General features: G+C 41.6%; 1 protein-coding gene across 1 annotated transcript; it reads right to left on the bottom strand.

Moving 5' to 3' along the window:
* Window positions 1–40: 40 nt before the first annotated feature.
* On the bottom strand, window positions 41–26005 carry CRKL (CRK like proto-oncogene, adaptor protein). Its single transcript, XM_054592799.1, has 3 exons — window positions 25168–26005; window positions 13050–13515; window positions 41–3601 (listed from the first exon to the last, which is right to left on the bottom strand). The coding sequence occupies exons 1-3, from the start codon at window positions 25476–25478 to the stop codon at window positions 3467–3469; spliced, it is 912 nt and encodes a 303-aa protein (XP_054448774.1). The 5' UTR covers window positions 25479–26005; the 3' UTR covers window positions 41–3466.
* Window positions 26006–27458: the final 1453 nt, after the last annotated feature.

Here is a 27458-nt window from a genome sequence, read left to right as displayed (position 1 = left end):
GGGCTGAGCACCTCCAGGCAGCACTGAGGAAACACTGAAACACTGAAGCTGCTGCCACCACCGGCTGATGCAAGTTTTATTGAGACAATGTACAAACAGGCCATGGAAACAAGGGTTCTGATGCCAGAACCAGTAACGTAAAATGAAATACAAAAATAAAAAGGCACTAATCTGTTAAGAAAAGACACTCGATGTATTCTAAGAATATAAGTCATTTAATACTGTTAATTTTATAGCACAAAATAAAACAAGCTATGATCCCAAAAAATAATTTTAAAAGCTTACACAGAAAATATTATTGCCTGAAATTTACGATCTTTAAGTTACAGGTCAAGAGTTTTGTGTTGTTTTTTGTTGTTTCAAAACACACAGTGAAGATCGTCTAGAAGTCAAGGCCACTGTTTCTCCTGCAGAGACAACGACCCTGTCCTCAGAGAACTGTCCTCCTACTCCTTTAGAATATACAATTAGCTCAGTGTCCACACTGTCAGCAGTTACCAGGGACACTGGTCTCCGGTCCCAGAGCGTGGAGTTTGAGGCAGAGCTCAGTGGTGTCCACAGAAAGCCATTAGTCTTAGGTATTGTGTTAAAACAAGAATTCACTCATTTTAAGAAGTTAATGAACATAATATTAAAGGATTAAATTATAAACACCTGGCACAAAACACATCATCCCTTTTCAAAAATAAAATGTTCATTTTCCTCTGAGCAATCATTACAAGAGCAGTGGCCGTCTGTGTCGGCCTGCCTTGTCTGTAAACAGCTGTAAAAGAAAGCACAGTGCCAGGGATGCTTGAGCTCCAAGGAGGGAGCAGTTGTCCTTTCCTCCTTTCAGCTTTCCGACCATGAGCACAGAAGGTGTCTCTTCTGGGCAACTGAAGTCAACAAGTCCTCCTCTTTTGTTAACCATGTCATCAGGTGGTACCACATCATGCAGAAATGATAAAAATGACTTCTGTGTTGGAGATCCTTCCCAGGACAAATAAGTTTTGAATCAACTGTCAATGCCCTTTAGTACATAACTTGTTCACTTCCCAAATGAGTTAACATCCAAATATTAAATGACAAACAGTAGAGTGGAGCAAGTAGCAAGAATGAACCGTCCTAAAAGGAAAGTACGCCCAGGAGGGAAGGAAGCTCCTCTGGAAGATTCACATCGCTTTCTGAAGCAGTCTTCCCAAACCGCTGAGGAACCCCTGCATAAAACCAAGGCAAGGGTGCTGTTTTTTGTGTTTAGTGTGAAAAAGAGAATTTCCCTGCCTCATTAAAAAAAACTATTAAGATTCTAAGTCAAAAAGGTGCTACTTTTGGCACGTATCTTGAGAGTTCAGAACTCAAGTCTCACCTTATCTGAGGCTCTGAGTCTCCAGGGCAGTCCTGGAGACATGTATGTGGGCTGAATTGATGAGCAGACTTACCATGAAGCCAAACCTAGGTTGTGAGTGTTCTGATTCTGAAGTGCTCCACATGATGTGGGTCTTGCTATCAGCAGACATGGCTGAAAGAAAACCTTGCTTTCCAAAATGGCCATTTTACTTCTTGCGTTCTGGGCCAACTACAGTCATAAAAGATGCCAAGCCCCTCAACTAATGGGCACACATTCCACCTTCTGCTGAACACTCCTCAAGTCCTGGGCCACTAGCTGCAAAGCTAGTTTCCAGGCAGATTGCAGGGACCCTGCCAACATGTCACTTGTGGGTACTAGGCTAGGCCTCAACTCAGAACCAGAAGCAACTGCCATGGACGGGCACCTTCAGAGCCACAGGTGGCCACAGTTCTCACTTGATTAGGAAAAGCCGATTGCTGTCTTCTTTCAGGAAAAGTATAGACAGGCAGCCACAGTGATATTTTTCCCAGCTGACCATTAATTTTGCTACACAGGAGCACTCTCAAGATTCTTTAATATGGTGGTTATGTGCCTGATAGAATACAGATTAAAAATTTTTTTTTGTAAATTGTTGGTCTTTTAGTTCCATCGCCAGAACATATTGCTCTAACCCTCAAAACCTAAGACCTTTGGGAGATAGATAGTTACAGATGTTCAGTAAATGATACAGAGTTGCTCATTAGGTTGCTGCTACATCTCTAGGTCTGCTGTATTCTTTATAAGCTGAGGCCTGTCTTCATCAGTTTCCAAAAGGGACAGCAGACTGAAATGTAAGAAGGTTCCAAAATTCTAGTCTGCTATAGCCATTTGTACCAGATGGTTTACATGAACAGCCCTCTTTCAGGGAAATTAACATCAAACTGGTAAATGGTTAATGGTAAATTTGTTAATGGTTCTCCCTAGTCACTAAAACATTAGACATCAAATACATTAACCAATTTCCACAGTCTGCATTTTCTTTGCTTAGGAGCATCATGAGCACACAGAGAGAGGAACCAGTATTAGCAGCACCATCTTTCCCTGGCAACGTGGTGAGCCTGGGCTGGGGCAAGGAGGACTGGACTTCAGAGAGTAGAATTTAAAGATTCATTAATGAACTCAATGATTCTTTGAACAACCTCCCTTTTTAAAGAAACTTAAGTCCTGTATCTCAGAAGGGTACACTCAGTGAACCCCAAGACAGAAAACTGGTCAAGTGCCCTCTCCCCAAATGTTCCTATCATTGACAAACAAGGTAAGTAGAAGTTTCCCCAAATCATCCTCCACACTACTGCTGTTGGAGACAATGTAATCCAAAAGGCTGCTCACACAGCTTGGCATACCACGACTGCTGATTTTTTGGGTGTTGGGTGTTGTTTGCTATATGGCTAAAAGATGCTACTGCCAACCAAGACAACAAAGGCCTCCTCTTCAGGGTTGGTTGGTTGTTTTTGTTTTCATTTCCTTTAGTTACAGCAGCTTCAGTTTAGAACCTCAGAGGCATGTGTCATTCCTTGTCATATCACAAAAATCCAACCTGCTACTTAAAAACCTGTTCACAACACACAAGTCTAATTAAGTCTTCCAAAACCAAACTAAAAGAAAAAAAAGAGAAAAGCCAGATTTAGGGAGTTTAGGACAGAATTCCCTCTTCTTTAAGGTTCACTTGCTCTGTTCTTTAAAGGAAAAACAAACTAGCAATTGAGCCACTGCTTTGTGGAACAGCAATGTGCAATGTCTCGCCATGGCCTCAAGCTTTCTCTGATGAACATGACAGAATCAGTCACATGTACAACAGGGCAGTGTTGAGAAGAAGGCCCCTTCCTTGTCAACTTCTCTCCACTTGTGTGCTTCCATCAATCAGTATTTCCAGTTTATGATCCAAAAGAACTCTAAAATCGGCTACTCTTTGACAATACAACTATGATACAAATGCCGAGGCAGCCACTGTGTGCATTCCAAACGTGTATGAGACCGCCAGTCTGCAGAAGGTTGGACATCGGCAATGCAGTGTAACTTGCCTATGAAATAGAATGCTTTTCCACTCAAAGGACTATGACAGGCAGAAATATGAAGCAGCGGAAAACAGGGCAATGGCAATCACTCATTTTCATCTGGGTTTTGAGGGTCAATGATTTTGACGTGGGTAAAGGGGAAAAGCCCTTTGCGCCCATTCACTTCACCTTCCCACTGGCCATTTATATTCATCCTCGTGACTTTCACAATGTCACCAACCTGTAAGAATGGAGAAAGAAGACAAAGTCAGCATATTCTTTGTAAACTAAAGAAAAGAAAAAGTTAACGTTAAATCACACACATCGTCCTACCCAAAGGAAACTAGACATTTTGTTAGGACTCAACTTACACAATCAGCCATTTTAAAAAAGCACCAAGAAGTACCTCCCTTTACAGCAGGGCTGGAAACACACCAGTTGTGCAGGTGACTATCTCTACACATGCCACTGGGAAGTAGACAACTTAACGTTTTGCCAACATCTACTAAGTGTATAAACTTGGTAATTTTTCCTAATGTGACCACATATCAATATGAAAAGGGCTCATGCAGCAAAGAGTTAAGGGAGAGGCCCAAAGAGGATGGAGAAGGAACCTGAGTATGTAGCATAGGCCTGGGTTTCTAACTTAATCAATGCTGTGGGTCAGGGACTTGCCAAGTTGGCCCCATTTTCACAGAGATTCTACCTTCAGAGTTCTCTCTGACATGTTGTCCCCCTTTCAACTCCAACTTACACCAACCTCCTGTAAGGTATGCTGGGATAAAAGATCCAGAGACTAGAGCCCTTCTCAAGGTCACAGACTGGTTCACCATGAAGCAGAGGTACAAACCTAGGCAGCACCCAGTGCAGGCCACTTGGTCCTCGCCACTTTGCACAGTGCAAAGGCAGCAGAGCCCACTAGCACTTAGCATGACTCAGTCTTCCCTCCTGAGCTTTTCTCACCAAGACATCCTCTGCCCTTAATGCCCTTTCTTCTTAATTTCCCCTGTGAAGGCAGACTGGCTGTCATGAGTTTTCTACCTTCTCATCATTCATTATTATTATTTTTTTTAGAGATTTTTAAAAAAGATTCCATGTATTTATTTTTAGAGAGGGGAAAGAACAGAGAAAGAGAGGGAGAGAAACATGATGTGAGAGAGAAGCAGCGAGTGCTCTCTCGTGCCCCTACTGGGGACCTGGCCCACAACCCAACCATGTGCCTTGACTGGGAACTGAATCAGCAATCTTTCAGTCCACAGGCTGGCACCCAATCCACTGAGCCATACCAGCCAGGGCCCCGTCCTTCATTATTTGATTTTATCATTCTACTTGCTCACTGGGATGTTATGAGCCCAGCCATACAGAACAACTTGTAATTCCCCAAACCTACTGAGAAGTAAGACTACATTTCCATGGGAAAAAAAAGCACTAACCACTAAATGGAACTTCTAGTCTTGTGGAAACTGGCTTATTCTGTGAACTTGCCAAAATGACAATGGAAAAAAGAACTTTATCCCTTGAGGCTCCCTGGTTAGAACACAGTATAAATTCAGTTAAAAAAAAATTTTTTTCCCCTTTAAGTTTCCTGTCTGAATTTGGTCTCAAACTCCTTTATTTAGAAAAACCGCCAATTGTCCTGGCTGGTGTGGCTCAGTGGATTGAGTCGGTCAGCCTGTGAACAGAAAGGTTGCCAGTTTAATTTTCCCAGTCAGAGCACATGCCTGGGTTGCAGGCAAGGTCCCTGGTTGGGGGTGTGCAAGAGGCAACCAACTGGTGTCTCTCTCACACATCGATGTTTCTCTCCCTCTCTTCCCCTCTCTCTAAAAATATATAAAAACTTTAAAAAAAAACAACTGTATATATTTATAAAGTATTATAGTTAATGTCATGGGCTCACCTGAAACACCTAATTTGTTTGAAAAATTAAAATTTGAAGGTTAACAACTCAGACTTCTATTAAAAATTAAGCTGTAAAATACTGCTTTGGAGAATATTATAACTGAAAAGACATACTTTCTCTGGCTTTTCCTTAAAAGGAAATAAAAATTTGGAGGTGGGAGTAAATTGATTTAATATACAAATTTTTAAAATATTTAGGACATATGAAAGACTCCTGAAATACAGGTTAAGATTAGTGCTTGGCGTCCAAGTGTTGCTCCCTCTCTCTCTCCAAGTCACAATGTTTTTATTTATAGATAGTAGAAAGGCCTTCTTTACTCATAAGTGGGATGATCACACAAATGTTTTTGATAATTATGAAAAACTTCATATTCTTTGAAGTGGACCAAAGATTTAGTTTTATAATCTGTATATCCTTTCCCTCTCATAGAGAAGTCACACAACTTTAATTATGATTGTATTTGTTTCTAGTAGAAACATTTTGCAGATCTGCATATAAGGAAAACTCCACTGTGAATCAGAACTTTGAGTTATAGCAGAGACTGTAGAAATCTCATAGCTGGAAGCTGAAGTTGATGACAATCTGGAATCATGCCTTGTGCCCAAATGTTGCACAAAGTTTGAAATCTTAGTCTGCTCTAGCTGAAGAGAACAGTCTCATCTTCCGAAAACCTGGCCCTGGATAGCTTTTCCTCTTTTCTTGGGTGAGCTCATCCCTCTAGCCTGGGAACTAGGGATGTGTTCTGATCGGCTTGTGCACCCACCTTTAGTTCTCCCCAGCCTCTCACAAATTGTGTCTAACAGCCCAGCCATCCTGTCCTGAGCCACCTTGCCTTCCATAATCTATGTCACCCCAGCCCAACCAGCCAACTCCTCATCACCCTCCTCTGCTACAGCCAAACCTTGCCTACCATACTCTGGCTATTGTTCCCCTCATTTCACTGAGGAACTCCTGATGGCCACAGTCAATAGCCTGAGCCCAGTTTTCTACCTAAAACCATAACAACTCGAAGAAAACATAAAGGTAAATTTCATGATCCTGGATTTGGCAGTGGATTCTTAGATATGACATCAAAAGCATAAAAAAATAGGTAAGTTGAACTTCATCAAAATTAAGAATGTGCATCAAATTACACTATCAAGAAAGTGAAAAGACACTTATGGAACGAGAAATATTTAGAAATCATATGTTTGATAAGAGTTTAATATCCAAAATATGTAAAGAGTTCCTAAAGCTCAACAACAGAAAACAACCCATTTTAAAAATGAGCAAAAAATTTGAATATTTTCCCAAAGAAGCTATAAACGGCCAAGAAGTACATGAAACATCAGTAATTATGATAATATAAATCAAAACCACAATAAGGTGCCACTGTACAACCTGCAGGATGGCTATAATTTAAAAAAAAAAGAAAAAAGGAAAGTAAGTGTTAGTAAGTATGTGGAGAACTGTAACGCTTGTGCATTACTGGTGGGGTTGTAAAATGATGCAGCCACCGTGGAAAACAGTTTGGCTGCCCTCAAAAAATTAAATAGTTACCATGTGACCCAGCAATTCTATTAGGCATATACCCCGTCCCCCCAAATGGAAAACAGGTATTTAAGAATGTTCACTACACTCTTCTCAAAAACCAAAAGGTAGAAGTAACTAAAGTCCATTACCTAATGAATAGCTAAACATAATGTGGTATAGCCCTATAATGCAATATTATCTGGTCCTAAGAAGAATGAAAGGATATGCTACAACATGGATGAACCTTAAAACACTATGCTAAATGAAAAAAGCCAGACCTAAAGGACAAATATTGAATTTCCACTTGGAATGATGAAAAAGTTTGGAACTAGTGATGATTGTAGAACACTGTGAATGTAATGAATGACACTCAGTTGTACACTTAAAAATGGCAAACAGTTATACACATTTCACCACAATTTAAAGAAAAATCACAATAGAGCTGTTTAAAAAAAAAAAAAAAAGGCCCATGGGTTGAGTCAAGCAGAAATCTGAGAATTCCAGGCCAGTTAGTGAAGGAAGTGGGACCACGGGCCTTAGGAAGGCCAATTCACAAAATTCTGAGACCAGATGTAACCCAATGAATAGGGAGTAGACAACCCAAGAAGAAATTTGAACAACACAATCACAAATGACCCCAATGGGATCGAAGACTTAAGTATCTTCAGAACGCTGGTGAGCACGCGCGCGCACACGCACACACACACGAACTCGAGTGTCATAAAAAAGAACACACACCAAAGATAAAAGGACGTCCTTTGCTGATAAAGACAGATATCTAAGTATTGATCAAATACACTGGCAAGAGTTCAATAGTGGTCTCTTGTCATAGAACTACAACACAGGACACTGCCAGACCTATGAAGGGTCAAGTCTCTTGGCTTTTGATGATGGCAAATTCTACAAAACATAAAAGGTGAACTGGAAATCAAACCTGGACAAAATTTTGGAAGTGATAAGCAAATTATGGTTCACGAGGATTAGAATGAGAAATGGGGGTGTTTGGAAGGCTGCATGGGCTCAACCAAGAACAAACCATGCCAGACCACAATCTCATTGTTTTTGTTTAAATGAGACATCGATCAGAAGAGGCTGCAAAAGAGAACTTAGTACAAAGATCTAGAATGCGCTTTTAATGAACTCTGCAGTGAACATGAACCTGGAGGGGGGTGGAATCAACATGCTAGAAGACACAATTGGGATTTTAAAAGATTTAGGCCCTGGACAGGTAGCTCAGTTGTTTTGAGTGTAGTCCCGATACACCGAGTTTGCAGACCTGACCCCTGGTCAAGGCACACACAAGAAGCAACCAATGAATGCATAAATAAGTGGGACAACAAATCGATGTTTCTTTCTTGCTCTTTCTAAGAAAAAACAAACAAACAACCTGGAGGGACAACCATAGGGCAACACAGTGAAGTCCAAACATGGGCTAAACAAATACAGGGAAGGGGACTCAGTATGTTTCTCCCTGGTGGAGAGACAGAATGCAAAGAGTTTACCCAAGTCACCCAATATGGAAGGAAGTACCTCATGAGACTGTCCCAAGAAGTTCCACAGGGACAGAAACCTTTGGGTTTTTTTCATTGCTGTACTCCAATTCCTTTAACAATGACTGCCACATAATAAGCACTCAAACCTTTGCTGAAGGAATGAATGTTTTTGAAGGTTTCCAAGTTAAAACTGGAGGGCCAATGGATTTAGACACTGTAGAAAATCACTAGGAAGATAGTTAGGCTAAATGATCTTGCCTTTCTTCTTGATTTATGTCAATTCCTGAATCACCTTAAGCCTTACTTGCAGCCTGAGAAATTGTTATTCTTTTCTCAGCCCATTGTTCCACTGACTTTGATTCCCAAAGACCCCTATACCTCATGTCACCAACTGTATTCTTAACCCATACCACAGGGAAAATGGCTAAATGGTTCCCTTTAGACACTTTGATACAAATTTTTATACTCACAGGTGTGTACACTCAGTTAAATACAATTCTGAAGATGCTAAGAAATTTTTTCCCTTTCTTTTCTAGTCAGGAAAGTATACTGGAATACAAGTGTGTGAGAATGAAATGGTTACAGAGGGATTCAAGCATTTGCTCTAGTTTTAAAAATCAATATATTAAAACTAGACTACAGATTAAAATCAATATATTTCAGACCCTCCTCTATTGATAAAAATTGGCTATTTCATACGTCAATAAAGATAACACAAGAAAACTGTTATTCTCCTCAGTTTAGCCCTTTCATGATATGGCAACAGCCTTGCTTTGTCTTTTGCCACTTTCACCCAACAACATACCCAGCATTCTCACCAACCCACAGCTACTCAGTGGTGTTAAGTCTTGGGTTATACAAGCTTTTCCCTTTGTCAGAAATGCCTTCCCACATCATCCAGCTAACTTCTACTCAACCTTCATAATTCACTTCAAGGGTCACCTACTCAAAGAAGCCTTCCCAGACTAATACCCACGTATATTCCCATTACCATCTCCACTTTCCCTTCTACCCTGTGATATCAGCACACTTACCACACTGCTTGTGTCTCTATTCTTTAATTAGGTGGTAAGCTCCTTGGTGCTAGGACCCTACAAGGCACCCCTCCCAGGTTGGCTGCGTAAGTGGATAATTAATGAACAAACTAACTCTCTCAGAGCCAGGGTGCCCACCCCTTTAAATAACTTATTTATTTTTAGATATAGGGGAAAGGAGAGAGAGAAACATCAATGTGAGAGAGAAACATCAACCAGTTGCCTCTTTTATGCGTCCTGATCGGGAATTCAACGGGTGACTTTTTGCTTTTGCAGGACTATGCCCAACTAACTGAGCATAACTGCTCAGGGCAGAGACAGGGTGCCTTTTAAACTCAAAGAATTCAAGTAACCTGTCCAAGATCACACGAGGAAAAGACCATGGAATGAGGGACCATGATCTTTCCCAAGCATCTCGCTTTTCTATTGTGTCATAGAATGCAACTTTGACAACTATTTTATGATAATAGCACCCTTGCTCCAAATATTACCTTCTGTCCAATGATCTACTTTTGGAAAAGGCTACATTGCTACCCTCAATCTGAGAATGTTCCTGTAGGGTGCGACCTGCTTCCCAGGAGCCCTTCCAGCTCTATCATATCAATGGCACGGGAGAACTGTTTTCAAGGAGCAGGGACATTCACCATGATCCACTTTACATGGGTAGCAACTGTTCCGTTTCAAACCGAATCCCAAAGATCAACTTCCTTCTTGAAAAGAGGTGAATGAGAGGAAAATGGCTAAACACAGATCTGTTTTAAAAATCTCTTTACCTGCATGAACATTCTTTTGAAAATCAAGTTTTATGAAAAAAAAGTTGTGAAATAATTAGAGAAATAAGTTCACCTAAACTACCATTATTCTTTGTAATACTATCAAGGGAAATACAAAGCTTCAATTACTGGTACAGTTTGTCCTATTTGTCTCACCTTTCTCATTTTAATTTTAATGCTTTTTTTCTGGTAACCTAATTGCAACAGTCCCAAGTGAGTTGTTTTTAACAAGATCAGACAAGTACCACTAAGTTTTAGAAGATTCATAGAAATATTCAGTTATACTATAGCTGAAAGCCTCATTTAAACATACAGAATGAGAAATACCATTAAGTAGAATATGGCAAAGGTATATTTCTTTGGTCCCACTTACACTCTCTCTGTGAAGCACCAAAGCAAGACCTGACAAAGCCTCCATAGCTGGGTTAGTGTCATGAGGTGGGCTCAGGTATGGAGACCTCTCTCTGGGATCTGAGACTCTAGGAGAGCTATATAATGGCCAAGTATATGGGTTATCTTAAAATATACATCATTAACCAGGCCCTGGCTGGGTAGCTCAGTTGGTTAGAGCATCGTCCCAATATGCCAAGATTGTGGGTTTGATTCCCAGGTCAGGGCACAAACAAGAGTCAACCAATGAATGCATCAATAAGTGGAACAACAAATTTAAGTACCCCCCACCACCTCCCTCTCTCTAAAATCAATCAATAAAAAAAATAAAATAAAAAAACAAAACAAAACATCATTGACCAGAAAGGCATTCTCCCCATTCTGGTCTCTCTAAGGCACCTACCTATGTAATCCACTCACAAAAACTACGTGATTCCCTCTATAGTACCTGATCTTCTCCTCTACAACCCCCTGTGTACAATCCAAGAATGCATTCCAGACACAGGTTTCTAAAATGCATTTCTTAGATCTAGAGGTAAACAGGCAGACATCCTAAATGCATTGAGGCTTTAAATGCTAACTCAGGTAAGAACCCAATTCCCAACTTTCTTTAGGGTCTGAGAATTCTAACTGGGAGTCTCAACCCCTAAGGTTCTACCCTGATGTGCCAAAAATCAGCTGCCCAAAACATGTGAGTTAAATTAACTCTGAATCCTAGCTCCCAACTCCTATAATGAAATGACAGATATGAAACTGCCTCAGAAGGCAGAAACCACTATGCAAACTAGAAGGTATTAAGAGCCCAGTACACACCAAGTTATTTTAGGATGCTGAGGAGTAAGGAGTAGACTAGGTCACACATGTATACTATTCAGGGACAGGTCTGTGTGGGGATGAGACAACCAGAAGGTGTCCTCAGCAAGGATTCCATCTGGGAGGCAGCTTCCTCTGTTTCCACCCCCCCCCCCAGTCTTCCACTGGGAAGCATAAAAGCACCTGGGTCCTACCCAGACCCTGGTCCCTGCCGTAAGCCTCACTTTCTCCTTACAGACAGCATGAGAGGGAAAAGTAACCATGGACTCTGAAACAACCCTTCAGCTGTAGTTCACATATGACTTCTGGTTCAGAGAATACCGAGGATAATCAATGAAAAAATATACACAAAACGAATTATAGCTAACTTTTATCTGTTGGTAGAATGTTTTGCAGGTTAAATTTTGGAGCAAAAGGTTACATTACTTCATCCTTCTGTCATGTACCAGGCTGTCTCCTAATCCTACCCTGCCTTGATCTTGAGGTAAATATACAGAGAACAGCAGCTAACTTAAATTTGTTTCTCTAACATATATGCAACTGATAATATTAAGAAAAAGTATTCAACTGTAATCCTATTACAATGATACTCACACTGCAGTGTGCGGTTCACAAAGCACTTTCAGTTATCAATAAATGAAAAGAGCTGACATTTGTGGAACCAAATTCCATGTTCTGATAAAATAATGTTTAGGGCCCACCTCACTGTAGGTATTTTATAACTCACTAAAATATAACACTAAAAAGTATATGGGACTGGTCTAAAAATATGAATTTTTAAAAACTACTTTATTTGTCAGAGTCTCCTGTCCTTTCTCTTCCCCAGGGCTGCAATAGGGGTTTGTGCTCATATATGGTCACTCTGGGCTTAATCAGATGTCTCACCAACCTTCTTTCTACCTTCTGGTAGGAACTGTGGTATTGTAGCTTTACCACCACCCCTAACAGACTCATTAACATTGGTCTTAATAACTTTTTTGTATCTCTGCAAGCTACAGAAATATACTAAGCTTTGCAAGATTCTTTTTAATTAGGAGAACATGACTTGACAATTAAAATGTTCAAGCTCTAGGCCCAGGCCAGGTAGCTCAGTTGGTTAGAGCACTGTCCTCATATGCCAGGGTTGCGGGTTTGGTCTCCAGTCAAGGCACACACAGGAATCAACCAATGTATGCATAAATAAGTGGAACAACAAATTGATGTCTCCCTCTTTCTCTTTCTAAAAATCAGTACATATTTTAACAAAAGTTCAAGTTCTATTTCATGCTACTGTAATTTACAAAAATCTCTCAAAATAACTAAGCTCTGGGACATTTTAAGATTATTCCTCTACCTGGCTGAAGAGAAATTCTATGACATTTATTCGTATTTCTCCTCCACTCAACTGACAATGTTAGAAATATGGAAATGTAGTCTATGGCCATATCACCCTGCATGCTCCTGATCTTGTCTGATCTCAGAAGCTAAGCAGGGTCGGGCTTGGTTAGTATTTGGATGGGAGAAATATGGAAATGTACAAGTGGCTGTGAGCGTGTCTATCTACTGATGCCATTTCTAGGTCATGGGTCTTTTTTAACCATCATCTTTCCTTATTGGAACTTGGAAGAAACAGGGAACAGGAAAGGACAAAAGAATCATGTGGAACACTTAAAGTAGATCTTCCAAAATCACCCAGTTCTCTTATTGCCGTGAATATAACTTTGCAGAAACAAAGTTAAAACTAAAGATAAAAACCAAATGTCAAAATGCCAAAAACAGCCTTAGTGGATTTTACCTCTAATGCCAAGGCAGTCTTGTCATAAGCACAGGGTACTCTTTTCTGGATTGCTTTTGCAAAGACAGGTCCATTCTGTGTAGATGGCAAAGGGTTGATCGCTGCCCCAGGAGTACTGGAAACTGCAGGTAGAGGAGTTGTGGTCTGAGGTTGAGCATATGCATGAGCAGGTTCTGGGATCCCGTAACTGTTGGAATTCCTATTTCCATGCTTTCCATGTGGTGAGGATCTCACAAGCTTTTCAACATAAGGGACAGGAATCATCCCAACCCGGCCGTCCTTGTTCCGGGCACTCCACCATTGTTCTTCAGGCTTCTCTATTATCACCAGGATCTCACCTTTTTTAAAGGGTAGGTCTTCAGCATCATTCCCAGGAAAATCATAGAGAGTCCGTACATATTCCAAATTTTCTTCCGCTGTAGGCAGGTTTGGTGCTGATACAGATCCCATTGGTGGGCTTGGATACCTTGAGAGAGAGAGAGAAAAAATTCCTTTAGAGAAAAACCTTACTCTATACCAGTGTTTGTCAAACTTTTAAATAAACTATTCTTTATAATAAATTATCTTCCTCTCCATATTCTCAGTAGTTAGCAAGGTTCTGTCACACTGTTTTACTATTACTTATATCATAAAAGAAGTTAATATCCTGAATATGCCTTTTTAAATCACATGCCAAGTGCATACACGCACACATACACATCCTACACCTGTTTTACAGGAAACTTTTGTTTATACACTGAGACACCTGGTCTGAGTTTATTTTTAAAATCTCAAGTAAGTTCAGTGGCTGTCTCCCTTAGGACTCTGTCACAACCACCACACTCTTCCTCATGGTCCTAATCTATGGCATGCATCCTGCACACTTTCCTGGACACCCACAGAGAAGATGACAAAGACCTCTGTGTCCCTCAAAATATAAAAACCAGAAAAGGGTTTATATCCTTCCAAATTTAAAGGAACTTTACACTGTGTGTTGTATAGGAATCATCATCTGAACATCCAAATGAAAGCATGTGAAAAGTTTTCACTGTAAAACTCACAGGGCAAGAGTTCTCCTCCAGGCATTAGTCTATAGAAAACAGCATCTGTCTTTGCTGTGCTTACAGATGCAATGCGTATTCGATTTGCATGTGTAATTGCACTCCCAGAGACAATTACACAAACACAGACCCCTGCTCTCCAGCAATACCCCATTTATAATGCCCCGTCTGCAAAGGAAATAGAGGTCTCTTTCTTAGCTTCTTTCAGAACCTAAGAAATAATTCTGAAAAGTTGCAAACACAGTTGAACTTTCAAAAAAACTATTTTACCATTACCCCCCCCCCCCAATAATTCTTCTGAAGCTCTGAAGCACATAATCTACACCAGAGTAACAAATGCTGGGCTTCAAACAGTCTGCCCATCTTTAGGGGATGACTTTGCCTGCAGGACCATTCACCAGAGCCAGGTTCTAGAATAGCCCTGAGGGAGTATGCTAGGAAACTCCCACTGACCATGGTTTCCAATTAGCTCACGGCCATTCTCTTTCTTTATTCTTCCACCAATGATCTAAGAAGTTATTTCATAAGAACATGCTCTATATTGAAACATTTAAATTTTTAAAAAAAGGTTGCTTTATAAAAAGTGTCATATTACAACATTTAGCAAAAAAAAGGAAAATAAAAGGTTTAAAAAATCCTATAGTTCACACCCTAATATAGTTACAATTCTTCCCTTTTTTCTCCTCTCCCACCAGCTCAGTTTATGGCTTTCTTAAAAAAAAAAAAAAAAAAAAAAAAAAAAGGCCCTATGTATGCCTTTGGAAGGGTTTTTTCTTTTTCTTTTTTGCCTAACATCATACCACAGGCCTTCTGCCACACTGCTGGTCTGTATCCTGATGACTTTCACGGCAGGGTAACATTTCATTCTGGGAGTCAGCTGCAATGAAGCATCCCTGTTTTCCTGGATATTTAGTTTTTCTTTCTTCCTATTTAATCATCCATGTCACAAACTCTTTTGACCATATTTTCCCTATATTGGATTTTTTGGTAAAGCCTAGATTTTCAGATTAAAGAACAGGAACACTTTCATGGCTCTTGGTACATACTTGCCACATTACTTTCCAAAAGGCAGTCTTCATAATTTGACAAAACTTTCATTTTTTTAAAAAGATTTTATTTATTTAGTACATGCCCCATTGGGGACCAAAACTGCAACCCAGGCATGTGGACTGACCCGGAATCAAACTCGTGACCTTTTGCTTTGCGGGATGACCAACAGCCATACTGGTCAGGGCAAAACTTTTATCTTTATAAAAAAAAAAGTTTAAAATAGATTTCTAGAGAGAGAGGAAGGGGGGAAGGAGGGGGAAAGGAAGAGAGGTAGAGAAACACCATTTTCGATGTTCTACTTATTCATGCATTCATTGGTTGCTTCATTAATGTGCTCTGACAGGAGATGGAACCTGATAGGCTGCCACCTTGGCTTACTGGGACATTGTTCTGACCTACTGAGCTAAGGGCCAGGACAAAACTTGTCCTATGCTAGGCATTATGTGCACTCTTTGCAGACATTAAATGGCTTAATCCTGCCCTGGCTGGGTGGCTCAGTTGGTTGGAACATTGTCCCTTATACCAAAAATAGGCTGCAGGTTTGATTCCTGGTGAGGGCACACACTTAGGTCGCAGGTTTGATCCCTGGTTGGGAGCATACTAGAGGCAACCAAGCTTCATGTTTCTCTCTCAGATCAATGATTCTCATTCTCATTCTCCCCCCTGCAAATCAAATTAAAAAATCCTTCATGTGGGAAAAAAAAAAAAATGGCCCTGGCTGGTATGGCTCAGTGGACTGGGCACCAGATCGTGAATCAAAAAGTTGCCAATTCAATTCCTGGTTAGGGCACATGCCTGGGTCGCAGGCTGGGTCCCTGTTTGGGGACATGTGAGAGATGACTGGTTGATGTTATTTCTCTCTTACATCGATGTTTCTCTCCCTTTCTCCCTCTCCTTAAATCGTAAAAAAAACCCCCCAAAACAATTGTTTAATTCTCACACCAAGATGGTGAAGTAGCTGTTGTTATCATCTGAATTTTACAGAAGAGTAAGCCAAAGCGTGGATTATATTTACACTCAAGTAGTCTAGTTCTAGAGTTATCACGGATAACCTCTAAGTTAGTCAGTCTCATGAATTAACCCTGCACCTTTCAGGTGTATAAGAATTAATGTCACATGAACACACAGTGCAACATACAGATGATGTATTGTAGAATTGTATACTTGAAGCCTATATACTTTTATTAACAAATGTCACCCCAATAAATGCAATTAAAAAATAAAAAAGAATGTCATAATGTGTGCATAACATTCACAACAGTTCCTGACCAGGCACAAGGCATCTAATTAGCTCCCCACCCCACTTCCTTTAAAGTATACGTCTGTTTCTATTTCAAGGGCCACAAAGATTTTGTAAAAAGTTTGGGTAGTACTACATAAATCTCAGATACTTTACTAAGAGCATAATCAATTGCATCTCAGACCCGATCCAAGAGTATTTTGTTTGTATAGTAAAAATAATAAAAGGATTTCATTCTACATTGCAGATTGTGAGGATACTATTACACCTTCAGTGAGAATTAACCCTAATGAAATCCCTTTACCCAGATATCCACTGGCCTTACTATGTACTAAGAATTTGAGAGACAAACAATGAATTAAAATGTTCCTGCTCTCAAGATTGCCAATTTAGTGGAGGAAGAGACTAGAAGGCAAGTGAGAGATCCAAGTGCAATTAACGTGTGTCATGATAGAAGCTGACAGGGTCAAAGAGCACTCAAAGAAAGGGGTGAGTTCTGCTAAGGGTCAGAATAGATAAGGAGATAATGTGCAAAAAGCTGAAGACTAGTACTCTTTAAAGCTGATGGATTTTGTGGAAGATAGGCTTACATATTTTGGTTCTGCTTCAGGAAAAAGACTAGAGGCCCAAAGGTTCAAAAGTTCCCTTCCTCAGCCTCCCAACAGCTCACAGGGCATACTGCTGGTTCCAACCTCCAGAAGCTGGCAAACTTCTGTAAAGTCGGTATATGTTTGCGGCTTTGTGGGCTATCTATGGACTTTGTTGTATATTCTTTTTTACATATACAAACCTTTAAAAGTTTAATAATCATTCTTAGCTACAGTGCACTATACAAAACCTATCTGGAGACTAGCCTACAGGTCTGCAAACTATGGTGTGTAGGCCTTTATTCCTACTGCATGATTTTGTTAAGTAAAATTTTAGTAGAATGTAAGTCAAGTCCATTCATTTTCATATTATCTATGACTGCTTTTGTGCTAAAAGGGCATAGCCGAGTAGTTGTGACAGAAGCTACATGGCCCTACACTGAAAGTTTGCTGATTCCTGGTCTAGATTACTGAGTTAAAGAAGGGAGGGAGCGCCTTTCAACTTACAGCACTTCCTTGGTGAGGGAATGCATGTGTGTATAAATTTGATAAAGATGGAAGAAAGCCTATACTTTCTGTACTACTATACTGCTATAGTGACCTTGGAGCTCATTTTTCTGTTTCAATATATGTGCAGATATCCTTCAATTTGACATCAAACCAATCTCCCAGACACATTCCCGACACTGAAGTCTTCCACTCTAGTCTCAAACTCATTTATTCACCAAAATCTCCTGAAAATTACACATTAGTTCCACTGTAGATGAAACTGTTATGACGCCAGGTCAGATATACTTGCCTTTTAGGCCCCACTGCCCAAAGAAATAGGAAACATAAAAATCAGAACAATTAATCATTTATCAATCACTTCCCAGTTTGTTCCCTGATCAAGATGTAAGCAGCACCCACAAACTCCTCTTTAAAGTTTACACACACAGAGTCTTCAAATATATTAAAAACCCAAGCTTCTCTTCTCTTACGCCTGTGGTCCATGGCACACCGTGAGTAACAAGGTCCTGGAGGACTCCCTGGCAACTAGCTTTTCTTATCTTATGACAATGAACCTTCCTTCTCTTTTGGTTAAAAGCAGTAATTTTCAACCCTTTTCATCTTATGGCACACATAAACTTATTAAAATTCTCTGGCACATCCCAAAATACAGTTTTTGCCAATCTGACAGAAAATTGTGATTCATTTCACACTGGATAGCTATTGTTGTTTTGGCTGTTGTCATTTTTAAAATGATAACCCAAGAGAAAAGTTCTGTGTCCCTGACTAAATAGGTACTGTATGTTTTAAAAATTCTTGCAGCACACCAGTTGAAAATCACTGGTTAAAAGCATTCTCAGCTTCATGTATAAACCATAGATAAAATATTTTCTTTAAATCTGAGTGTCAATATTTCTAAGCTTCCTTATTCATGCTGAAGAAGCAACAGGATCAACCACTGGTTGGAAAGTTTCAAGGGTACTGGTAAAGTTCTAGTTTTTTTTTTGTTGTTGTGTTGTGTTTTTGTTTTTGTTTTTTAGAGAGAGGGGAAGGGAGGGAGAAAAAGAGAAACATCCATGTGTGGTTGTCTCTCAAGTGCCCCCCCACCCCCACCCATTGGGGATCTGGCCCACAACCCAGGCATATGCCCTCTCATTCGCAGGTTGGCACTCAATCCACTGAGCCATACCAGCCAAGAAAAGTTTTAGTTTTTAAAGGGAGGTACAGGACCTGGCTGGTGTGGCTCAGTGGATTTAGCGCCAGCCTACAAACTGAAGAGTCGCCAGTTCAATTCCTGGTCAAGGCACATGCCTGAGAGTTGCGGGCCAGGTCCCCAGTTCGGGGCTGCTGAGAAGCAACCAACTGATGCTTCTCTCTCTCTCTCTTTCCCTCTCTCTAAAAATAAATAAAATCTGTTAAAAGAAAAAAAAATAAAAGGGAGTACATAAATATTGAAGATTTCTCTGCTTATATACACGTATACATACACTCTCTTGTATTTATGAAGTCTTTCACAATAAAGAGTTGAAAGATTAAACTGATGGTAAAAGAATCAATTACTGGAAGACTGGCTAAGTACCCCTCTAGTAAAACTGCTTTAAATAGCTTAACCCTTCTTAACACTCAGTGGCATTTACTACCGAGGACCTCTCCCTTTTATCCCTGGACATTCACATCACTAATGGTTCTGCGTCTATGCCTCTTCACTGCCTTCCACAGCGTCTCTTCCTCTGCTCATTCCCATTGTGCTCATCCTGGGGATTTCATCTAAGCTTAGACTTCCAACTTTATAAATTTAGCCCGCAACTCTCTCCATAACAAACCCATCAGATTGCTAAACATCACCTGGCTTCCCAGTTGAAAAGAATCATCCCCTCTCTCTGACCCTTTCTCTTCCATTCTCTGAATTAAAGGTATCTTTCAATCATCCATTCCCGAAGGCAAATCCCTTCCCTAACCTCCTCCATGGACTGCCCAGGGAAGACTGTCAGTTCCCATTTTATATTCCCAAAACATCTGATCTAAGTTTGATCTTCTCAAAATGCACAAAAAGCCCTGGCTGGTGTGGCTCAGCTGGTTGGAGCGTCATCTTGTACCCCCAAAGGTCACAGGTTCGATTCCCTATCAGGGTACATACCTAGGTTGTGCAGGTTTGGTCCCCCGTAGGGGGATGTGTGGAAGATGAATTGATGTTTCTCTTTCTCTAAAATCAATAAATACATCCTCAGGTGAGGATTTAAAAAAAATGCACTAAAAGCTAAAGACCAGAAAGCACCCTTTGAAGTTCACAGATTTTGTGGAAGACAGGCTTACATATTTTGGCTCTGCTTTATGCTTCCTTCCTAGCTTACTGCTCACCATTCACTTTAATTACAACTCTGTGCCTTTCCCAGCGGGCACTGCCAACCACCTCTTCTTCTTCTACCTCATATACTTGTTCTCATTCTTCAAGAATCAGTTTGAAAGAGCACCTGCTCCTTCAAGTCTTCCCTTACCTTTTAGTTGATCATACTTGCTTTAAAACTCCCATGGCATTGTATTTTAATTTGTTCAATATACTGTGCTTCCCAAAGGTTAAAACCATGGTTTATTCCCATTATATGCCTTGAACCTAGTATTGGGCTTTGCTATAGAGTAGGCCTATATGTATATTGAAATTTCTGCTAATAAAATTACAATGCCAAAGACACAAGGTAGCCTTTCCCTTTCCATTTCTATGCCCCCCTGCCCAACCCCCCAAAACATAAAAGCTTTGCCATTTCAATTCCCTAAACCTGGTTTAATTCTGTTACACAGGCAAGGAAATCCTGGGTTTGCCTTCCACACCTCTTTACCTCACCACTGCTCCACTCATACTCTTAGCCATCATTCCAGACTAGCTGCCACATGCTTGGGTCCCCACCTTATTTGTTAGAATATTAGCTCAGACTCTACGATATCGGAATTCCCACGAATAAGCACTGCCTCCTTTTACTTATCAGAAAGAACTATTTTAGCCTGAAGGAGTCTTAGAAATAACCTAGTCCAACTATTCAGCTCAAAAGGAAAATTCTTTCTTAGGTAAAAAGCTCTCTGGATTTGAGTCTCAAACAAGAGATATGCCACAAATCAAATGGCTACCAGTATTTTACATGCCATGGGAACACAACTCTTAACTGGGCCAGCTTTCATTCCAGGCATAATGACAATGTTCTTATATCTCTTCTGAATTGAATTTAGGTGATTTAAACTACCAGTAAGAAGAAACTCAAAGGTTTATTCACAGTGCTGAATTCTATGCTAATCAAAATTGCTGGTAACCCTTCTCCTTTACGCCTAATTAGGAAAGTCCAGATTTGAGGTCTCTCAAATATTTAGAACAGGGGATGTGGGAGAAGGTGTGACCCTGCTGCCTGTGGTATCCTCTGGTCCATGCAGAGCTTCCTTTCTGTTTCACAGGTTTGAGGGTCCTCCTCTGGGTGCCCAGGTTAAGCTGAGCATCCTTTTCCGGTTCTCCCACAGCTACTTTACCATATTAGACAGCAAGGAAACAGCCTTTAAAAAAAATCTCAGTAACCAGTAAGCTCCTCAAAAGCATGGCAAGGACTGCTGATTTAATAATGTCAGTTCCACATTACCAGGTACATGTGATGTGCAGTGTCTACTGAGTATAAAACAAGATTTTCTCTGAGGGTCAACTTGTCTCAGTTTTTAAATGTTTACTTCTCATGACTTTTTTCCTAACCTTCATATATAAGCTAGAATTGGAAAAGCAAGTCACACAAAACACACTAAGTTTCTAAACCATGGAAAAATGGATTTCCTATCTTATAGAAACCACTCAGAAACCTTCTGAAACATTCTTTTGTTAAACTGAAAATAGCCTCTATTAAGTTAAAAAACACTAGTGCTTACCTGACTAGTGATTATAGCAACCACCACAGGATGTTTATCAAATGATTTGTAATAGAAAAACGACACCCATGTGCAGAAAGAGAATCCTTTAAGGTCATTCAAAATCAACAAAAGCCAGCACACTCTAGGGAACATGCCCACACGCCTTTCTTCCCTCTCAAACATGCATCTACTAAACTAACTCTAAGGGTCCCCATGAGACTTGCAACTAGGGGAGCAATGGGCAGTGACAGCTCGTCCTGGGCTGACCCCTTCAACCTGCCTCCAAGGCTCCTTTTCTCTGACATTCTAGTGACAATCTGCCTAGGCTCTCTCCTGTTGCTTCTTCTCTCCTAAGCCTTTCCTTATTGCGGTGTCCCCAGCTTTGATAAATGTACTCTTAGAAAAAAGAAAAAAGCCATCTGACATGCTACCTTTTGGGGGTTAAGTTTACCACAGACAAATACAAAAAACAAATTACAGTGATAAGTTAAACCTAGAGGAGTTACAAATATACCAAGTCATTTCTGTCTCTTCCTTTCTCTTCCTCTATCATTCCCCTCCCTCCCATCAGCATCAATCTTATCTCCAAATAGGCATCCCCACCAAGCCACAGCTGTCTATATGATGTCTATCTGTCCAGTGATATATGCCATTAGTCACCATTATTTTTGCACCTGGATTACAGAAACAGCCCCAGGTTCAAACTGCCATGGCACCAAGTGCACTCCATAATGGAGAAAGTATGTATGTCACCTATCTTTATCACTGGGATAAAATCTGCTTGTAAATAAATATCTGAATGAAAATATAAAATTAGCCCTGACTGGTATGGCTCAGTTGGTTGGGCATTGTCCCACAAAGTGAATGGTCGCCAGTTCGATTCCTGGTCAGGACACATGTCTAGGTTGTAGGATCAGTCCCAGGTTGGGGCATATACGAAAGGCAACTGATTGATTTTCTCTCTGTCTCTTTCTCCCTCCTTCCCCTTCCCTTAAAAAAATATAAAAGTTAAGGACTATTCCTGCTCTGGCCAGCTGATTCAGTTAATTGGAGCGTCGTCCCATACACCAAAAGGTTGAAGGTTTGATTCCTGGTCAGGGCACATACCTAGACTGCAGATTCTATCCCCAGTAGAGGGGGTGCATGTACAGAAGGCAACTGATTGATGTTTCTCTTTCTCTCTTTCCCTCTTTCTAAAATCAACAAACATATCCTCAGGTGAAGATTTAAAAAAGAAAAAAAAAAGGTTAAGGAGATCCCAATAAAAAAAATCAGACTAGAATAAAATAAGTACCAACTCTTAAATTCTGAAGAAATCATAGTCATGACCTTCTCCTAAGCAATAAACAAAAAATAAATTATTGCCCACGGGTCATGTAATTCTGCCTTTAGAAAGAGCTCAGTTTTGATGCCTAAAAAGCTAAACTACTTAATTTATCCTTTGTAGGGTGTGAAGAAGTATTCACTGATTTTTGCATCTGGCCAAGGTTTTACTAACTTCTTGTTTTCTATAAAGACTAACAACACATCAAACCAAATCTGTAAATTTCACTTGGGAGAGGCAACCCAAAGACTCAGTACCACAAAGTAAAACTAGCCAGGGTCTTATTCAACCAGCATTGAAGGGCCTCTGAGAGATAGCAGAGCATACTGGAGAAACAAAGCTGAATGTGAGGGGGAGGAGGAGGGAAAGGCCCTATTATTTGTGAAGAGCCAGGAACAACAGGTAGGTTTTCAATAGGTGAGGAGTAGGTGGAGCTAGGCAGTCACTGAAGAGCCAACAGCCTGAGCAAAGGTTTCCAGGGGATGAGTAAGCAGATTAATGGGGCTGCACTAGAGTTAGGAAAAGGAGGCAAGCACACACATCAAAGATAGATTCAGTATTTGGTGAGACATGATGGTGTATGGAAAATACAGAGTCGTTTTTTTATGGGTAGCAGGAAGCCACTGCAGCATATTCCTTTTTCTCCCCCTAGAAAGGGATCTATTTTTTAGATTATTTATTTATTTTTAGAGACAGGGGGAGGGAGAAAGAGAGGGAGGAAAAACATTAATGTGTGAGAGAGACAAGGATCTGCTGCCTCTCTGCAGGACCCCAATTGGGGACCTGGCCTGCAACCCACGCATGTGCTCTAAATGGGAATCAAACCAGCAACCTTTTGGTTTGCAGGCTGGCATTGAGCCACACCAGTCAGGGCTCAAGCCATTTATTTGCTCACTTTTTGGAACAGCTATATTATGGTACCTGTCACCTCAATGTAAGCACAATGCCTTGCATATACCTTGGCTTAATAAACGCCTCAAATTAATGATGTAATTCACCTTCCCAAGTTGCGGAAGTCTTTACTAAAATATATTACAAAACCTCATTAGAGTGGGTTCTAAAATGCTCTACAACCCCTTATATTATTATATTGTGTTCAAAGTTGAATCCAATTACTAGCATCTTCAGGGAATGGCAGTTTCACCAATCAGGTTCTTGGTGCCTAGGTCTTTGTTATACACTATTTGATTTATAATCACTTTCTCCCAGTTTTTCAAGTCCATTTACTTCAGTAGTTAATCTTACAGCCATTATATTGTCATTGCTTTGTTTCTTCTCTATCTCTATTCCACAGACACAACACAGAATAGGCATCCAATGAGTACTCAATTACAGTCGCTTTCAATATTTAAAGCTCATAGTAATATCTTGTCAGCAAATCTATAAAATTATAAACATTTCACCCTGAAAAAAATCTGCATTAACACTCTGTCCTTTTAAAATAGATGTTTAAGAAACAAATTAGGCAGAAACAAATAAAATGCCTCTTATTTGTAAAATTTTAGGCAATTCCTTCAGCTCAAATTTGACATAACTTAAATGGAAGAAACCTCTGATAAAACACCGATGAAAGCAAATAATTAAAAAAAATGCATTTTACTTGGAAAATGGGATGCTTGATGCTCAGTATCAGTTCTTAACTCTAAAACAGATAGTAAATCATTAGACTTAAAACAAAAAGTTAATTCAACTAGGATAGAAAAAAATTGTCATTCAAAGATTTCCCTTAGTAAGTAAACATTCTAGGCTTATTCTTCCTTGGAATATAAGCAAATGGATTTCGAGCCTACTAACGATCCAGCTTGGGGAAACAGTATAAAATAAAAATTCAAAAGGAAATCCTCACTAAAACTAATGTGCCCTCTTTTAAAATTTTTGTATTTAATGTATAATATAGTACGCGTCTGGCTACTTCAAACTTGGCACCAAGGTATTAATATACAGGTCTGATATTTCAGTTACAGGCTTTTGTTCCTAAATGGTAGAGCATTTTCATTTGCCGACTGTTCCAAAGGCTCCTGGACAGGAGTTCTTAACCTAGAGTTCAGAAATCTGCAGGGAGTTCAAGAGCCTTCAATGGTGTGTAGACGTGCGTGTACGTGCATTTTGAGGGAGGATGTCAACGGCTATCTTCAGATTCTCAAAAAAGTCTGTGGTTCAAAAAAGGTTTAAAAAAAAAACAAAACCAAAAAACAAAATCCTGCTTTAGTGTCATAACTAAATAGGGAACGTGACGAAAGACAAAAATCGTGCATTTTAATTTTTTACTATGCTACCGCCGTTAACGTGTTTAAGACGCATCCCCTAATCCAGTGACTCAGACTCTGACACTAGCTTTCTATTCGGAATGCTTTCTGGGAAATAATTTAGTTCACACTAGGAGGAAATGAGTTCAATCACCCGTACCCATACACACACTCTTGGATCGACCCCATGCACCAACTCGGCCACTGTCAACCCTCCTCCGGGGTCGGGTGGGTAGCACGCCCCGAGAGCGCGGGCGTTCGCGTACCTGGGCGCGGGCTCGATTAGGGTCGTGGTGTCCAGGTAGTGAATCTTGTAGAATTCCAGCAGGGCCGGCAAGTGGTCAAACTCCTGATCCCCAATCTTAAAACGGCGGTTGGGCAGCGAGTTGATGATGTAGTGGGAGACCCGCGAGTTTTCGGACACCGACAGCACATAGTCCCCGGGGCAGGTGGAGGAGTCGCGGACTAAAAACATTCCGTGGCGTTGGCCCTGGAGCCGGGTCTGCGCCTCCTGGCGAGACACTGGCCCCATGTACCAGGCGGAGCGATCTGAGGAGTCGAACCTGGCGGAGGACATGGTGCCGGGCCGAGGCTCTGAGGCGGGTCGGGGCGGCGGCTGCTTTCGCCTGCTCTGGACACCTCCTCCCGGCAGACGGCTTTCGGACCCAAGAAGGGCCTCTCGGGACACCTCGAGGCGTGCCTAGATGGCCGAGCCAGCACCTTCCCCTCGGCTCTGGTCCCACAGCATTCTCCGCCTTAGCCCGCCTGCTCCGGGGCCGCCTCACGGAAGGCGCCGGTTCGGGGAATGCGGGGCAGAACCCGAGGTCGGGGCGGGCGATGCCGAGCCGCAGCAGAGGCCGCCCCGGCGTTCTCGGGCTGCCCCGCGTACCGGGAGAGCCTCCCTCCAGTTACTCCTGGCCTGAAACGCGCCGGCTCCGCGCCCCCACGGCTCTGCACCGACCCCGGCTGCTACACCAAGTACCAAACTCCAAAGAGCGTCGCGCCTCCAGGGCGGTTTTGCCTAGCCGGTTCCCAAGAGCCACAGCAACAAAATGGCGGACGCGGGAGAAGCAGCCGGCCACCACCCCCTCCGCTCTGCGCGACCTGATGCGCACGCGCGGGCACCGGCTCACTCAGGCCACCGGGGCCCTCTCCTTATGTCGCGCGGCGCGGCCAATCAGGAGCGCGGTCGTGACGGTTTGGGCCTGCGCCGCTCGCTCCGGCTCCCGCGTTCCGGGAGGAGGCGGGGGAGTCGGCGGTAGCGGGCACTCCCTTTTGGGCCCTTGGTACGCCGCCGGGGGCGCTGCAGCTCCCGGGTTTCCTCGCGCTGGCAAGAAAACAGCTGGAGCCGAGTAGGAGCGGCATTTCGAAAACCTGCTCTGGGAACAAAGCATAACGTGCAGGCTGAATCTCCGGCCAGGGAGGCGTGGTACTGAGGTGACCTGGCCGACCGAGGGGACAGTCCCGGATGGGCTGAGGAGGCTTAGGAAGGAGATGACCGTGGAGCGGAGGCGACCACCAGATTAGGGACTAGGTGACCCTGACCTGAGGTGTTCTGGTAGGCTGAGCGACCCGGAGTGGCCGAGTGACCCAACAGGCACTAGTCGAGGGTAAGAAGGTTGGACTGACAGGATAAGTGGTCTAGGAAACACTGCCTGGTCGTTACTGGCGCTGAATAAAATGCGGACGGCTCTCGGGCGTGGCCTCAAGGCCGTCCCTGCTGGGGGTTCAGCCTACTTATCTTAGTCTTTTATTATCCCCTTGTGTACCCGGCTCCATCCGTACCCTCCTAGCCTTTCTGTTCCTTACCCCACAACTAGAATGTACATTTTAAGAAAGTGCAGACATTGTCTGTTTTGTTCACCCCTGGGCCTAGCGCAATGGCGTGGCCCTGACTTGATGCTCAAATATTTGTTGAACAAATGACTGTCGAGAAAAACCTCCCGGCTGCTGGTGCCAGGTAATTGGTAGCACCAGCCCAGGAACTGGACAGGCTAGAAAGCCGGTCCAGGCCTTGGCCGGATAGCGCAGTGGATTGAAGCCTCGTCTGGATACACTGAGGTTGTCGGTTCTGCCCCCAGTCAGGGCACATAGAAGAAACAAATCAGTTTCTTTCTCTCTCCCTCTGAAATAAGTCAATAAATTTTTTAAAATATTATATAGCAAAGGACCTACCAATCTGGGAAATGCCACTCAAAAATCTCTGTTTCTGCTTTATTGATCTGGGTACAGGTACGTAAGTCTGAAAGGAAGCCTTTTAACTTGTTACATTGCAAATTAATTATCTACAATTGAAAGTTAGATGGAAGTTCCTCAATTGCACAATTAAGTGGATTTTGAAATATGCAAATTTCCATTGCACTTGACATTAGGATCTGAAAATGCTGCTGGAACTGTAATTTGAGCTCAGAAAATATATGTGCTGCAAATTTGTGTGGGAATGGAGAGCTTGCTTTTGTTTAAACTGACAGCACGGGAAGTGTATAAAGCAGCTTAACATTACTTGTACTTCAGAACAACATCATTGTCAAAAGGACTTTTCTGCAGTATACATTTC

This window comes from Pteronotus mesoamericanus, unplaced genomic scaffold (genome assembly GCF_021234165.1).
Source record: "Pteronotus mesoamericanus isolate MK-2021 breed Mesoamerican mustached bat unplaced genomic scaffold, CSHL_Meso_final scaffold_371, whole genome shotgun sequence".
In the NCBI taxonomy this organism is placed as follows: Eukaryota; Metazoa; Chordata; class Mammalia; order Chiroptera; family Mormoopidae; genus Pteronotus; species Pteronotus mesoamericanus.
This window is presented reverse-complemented; position numbering and strand designations above follow the sequence as displayed.

Coding starts and splice junctions, on each gene's coding strand:
- CRKL (XM_054592799.1), bottom strand. CDS start 25,478: ATGTCCTCCGCCAGGTTCGACTCCTCAGATCGCTCCGCCTGGTACATG. Junction 13,516..25,167: donor CTAATCGAGCCCGCGCCCAG/GTACGCGAACGC, acceptor CTCTCTCTCAAG/GTATCCAAGCCCACCAATGG. Junction 3,602..13,049: donor AGACTGCCTTGGCATTAGAG/GTAAAATCCACT, acceptor CCATTCTTACAG/GTTGGTGACATTGTGAAAGT.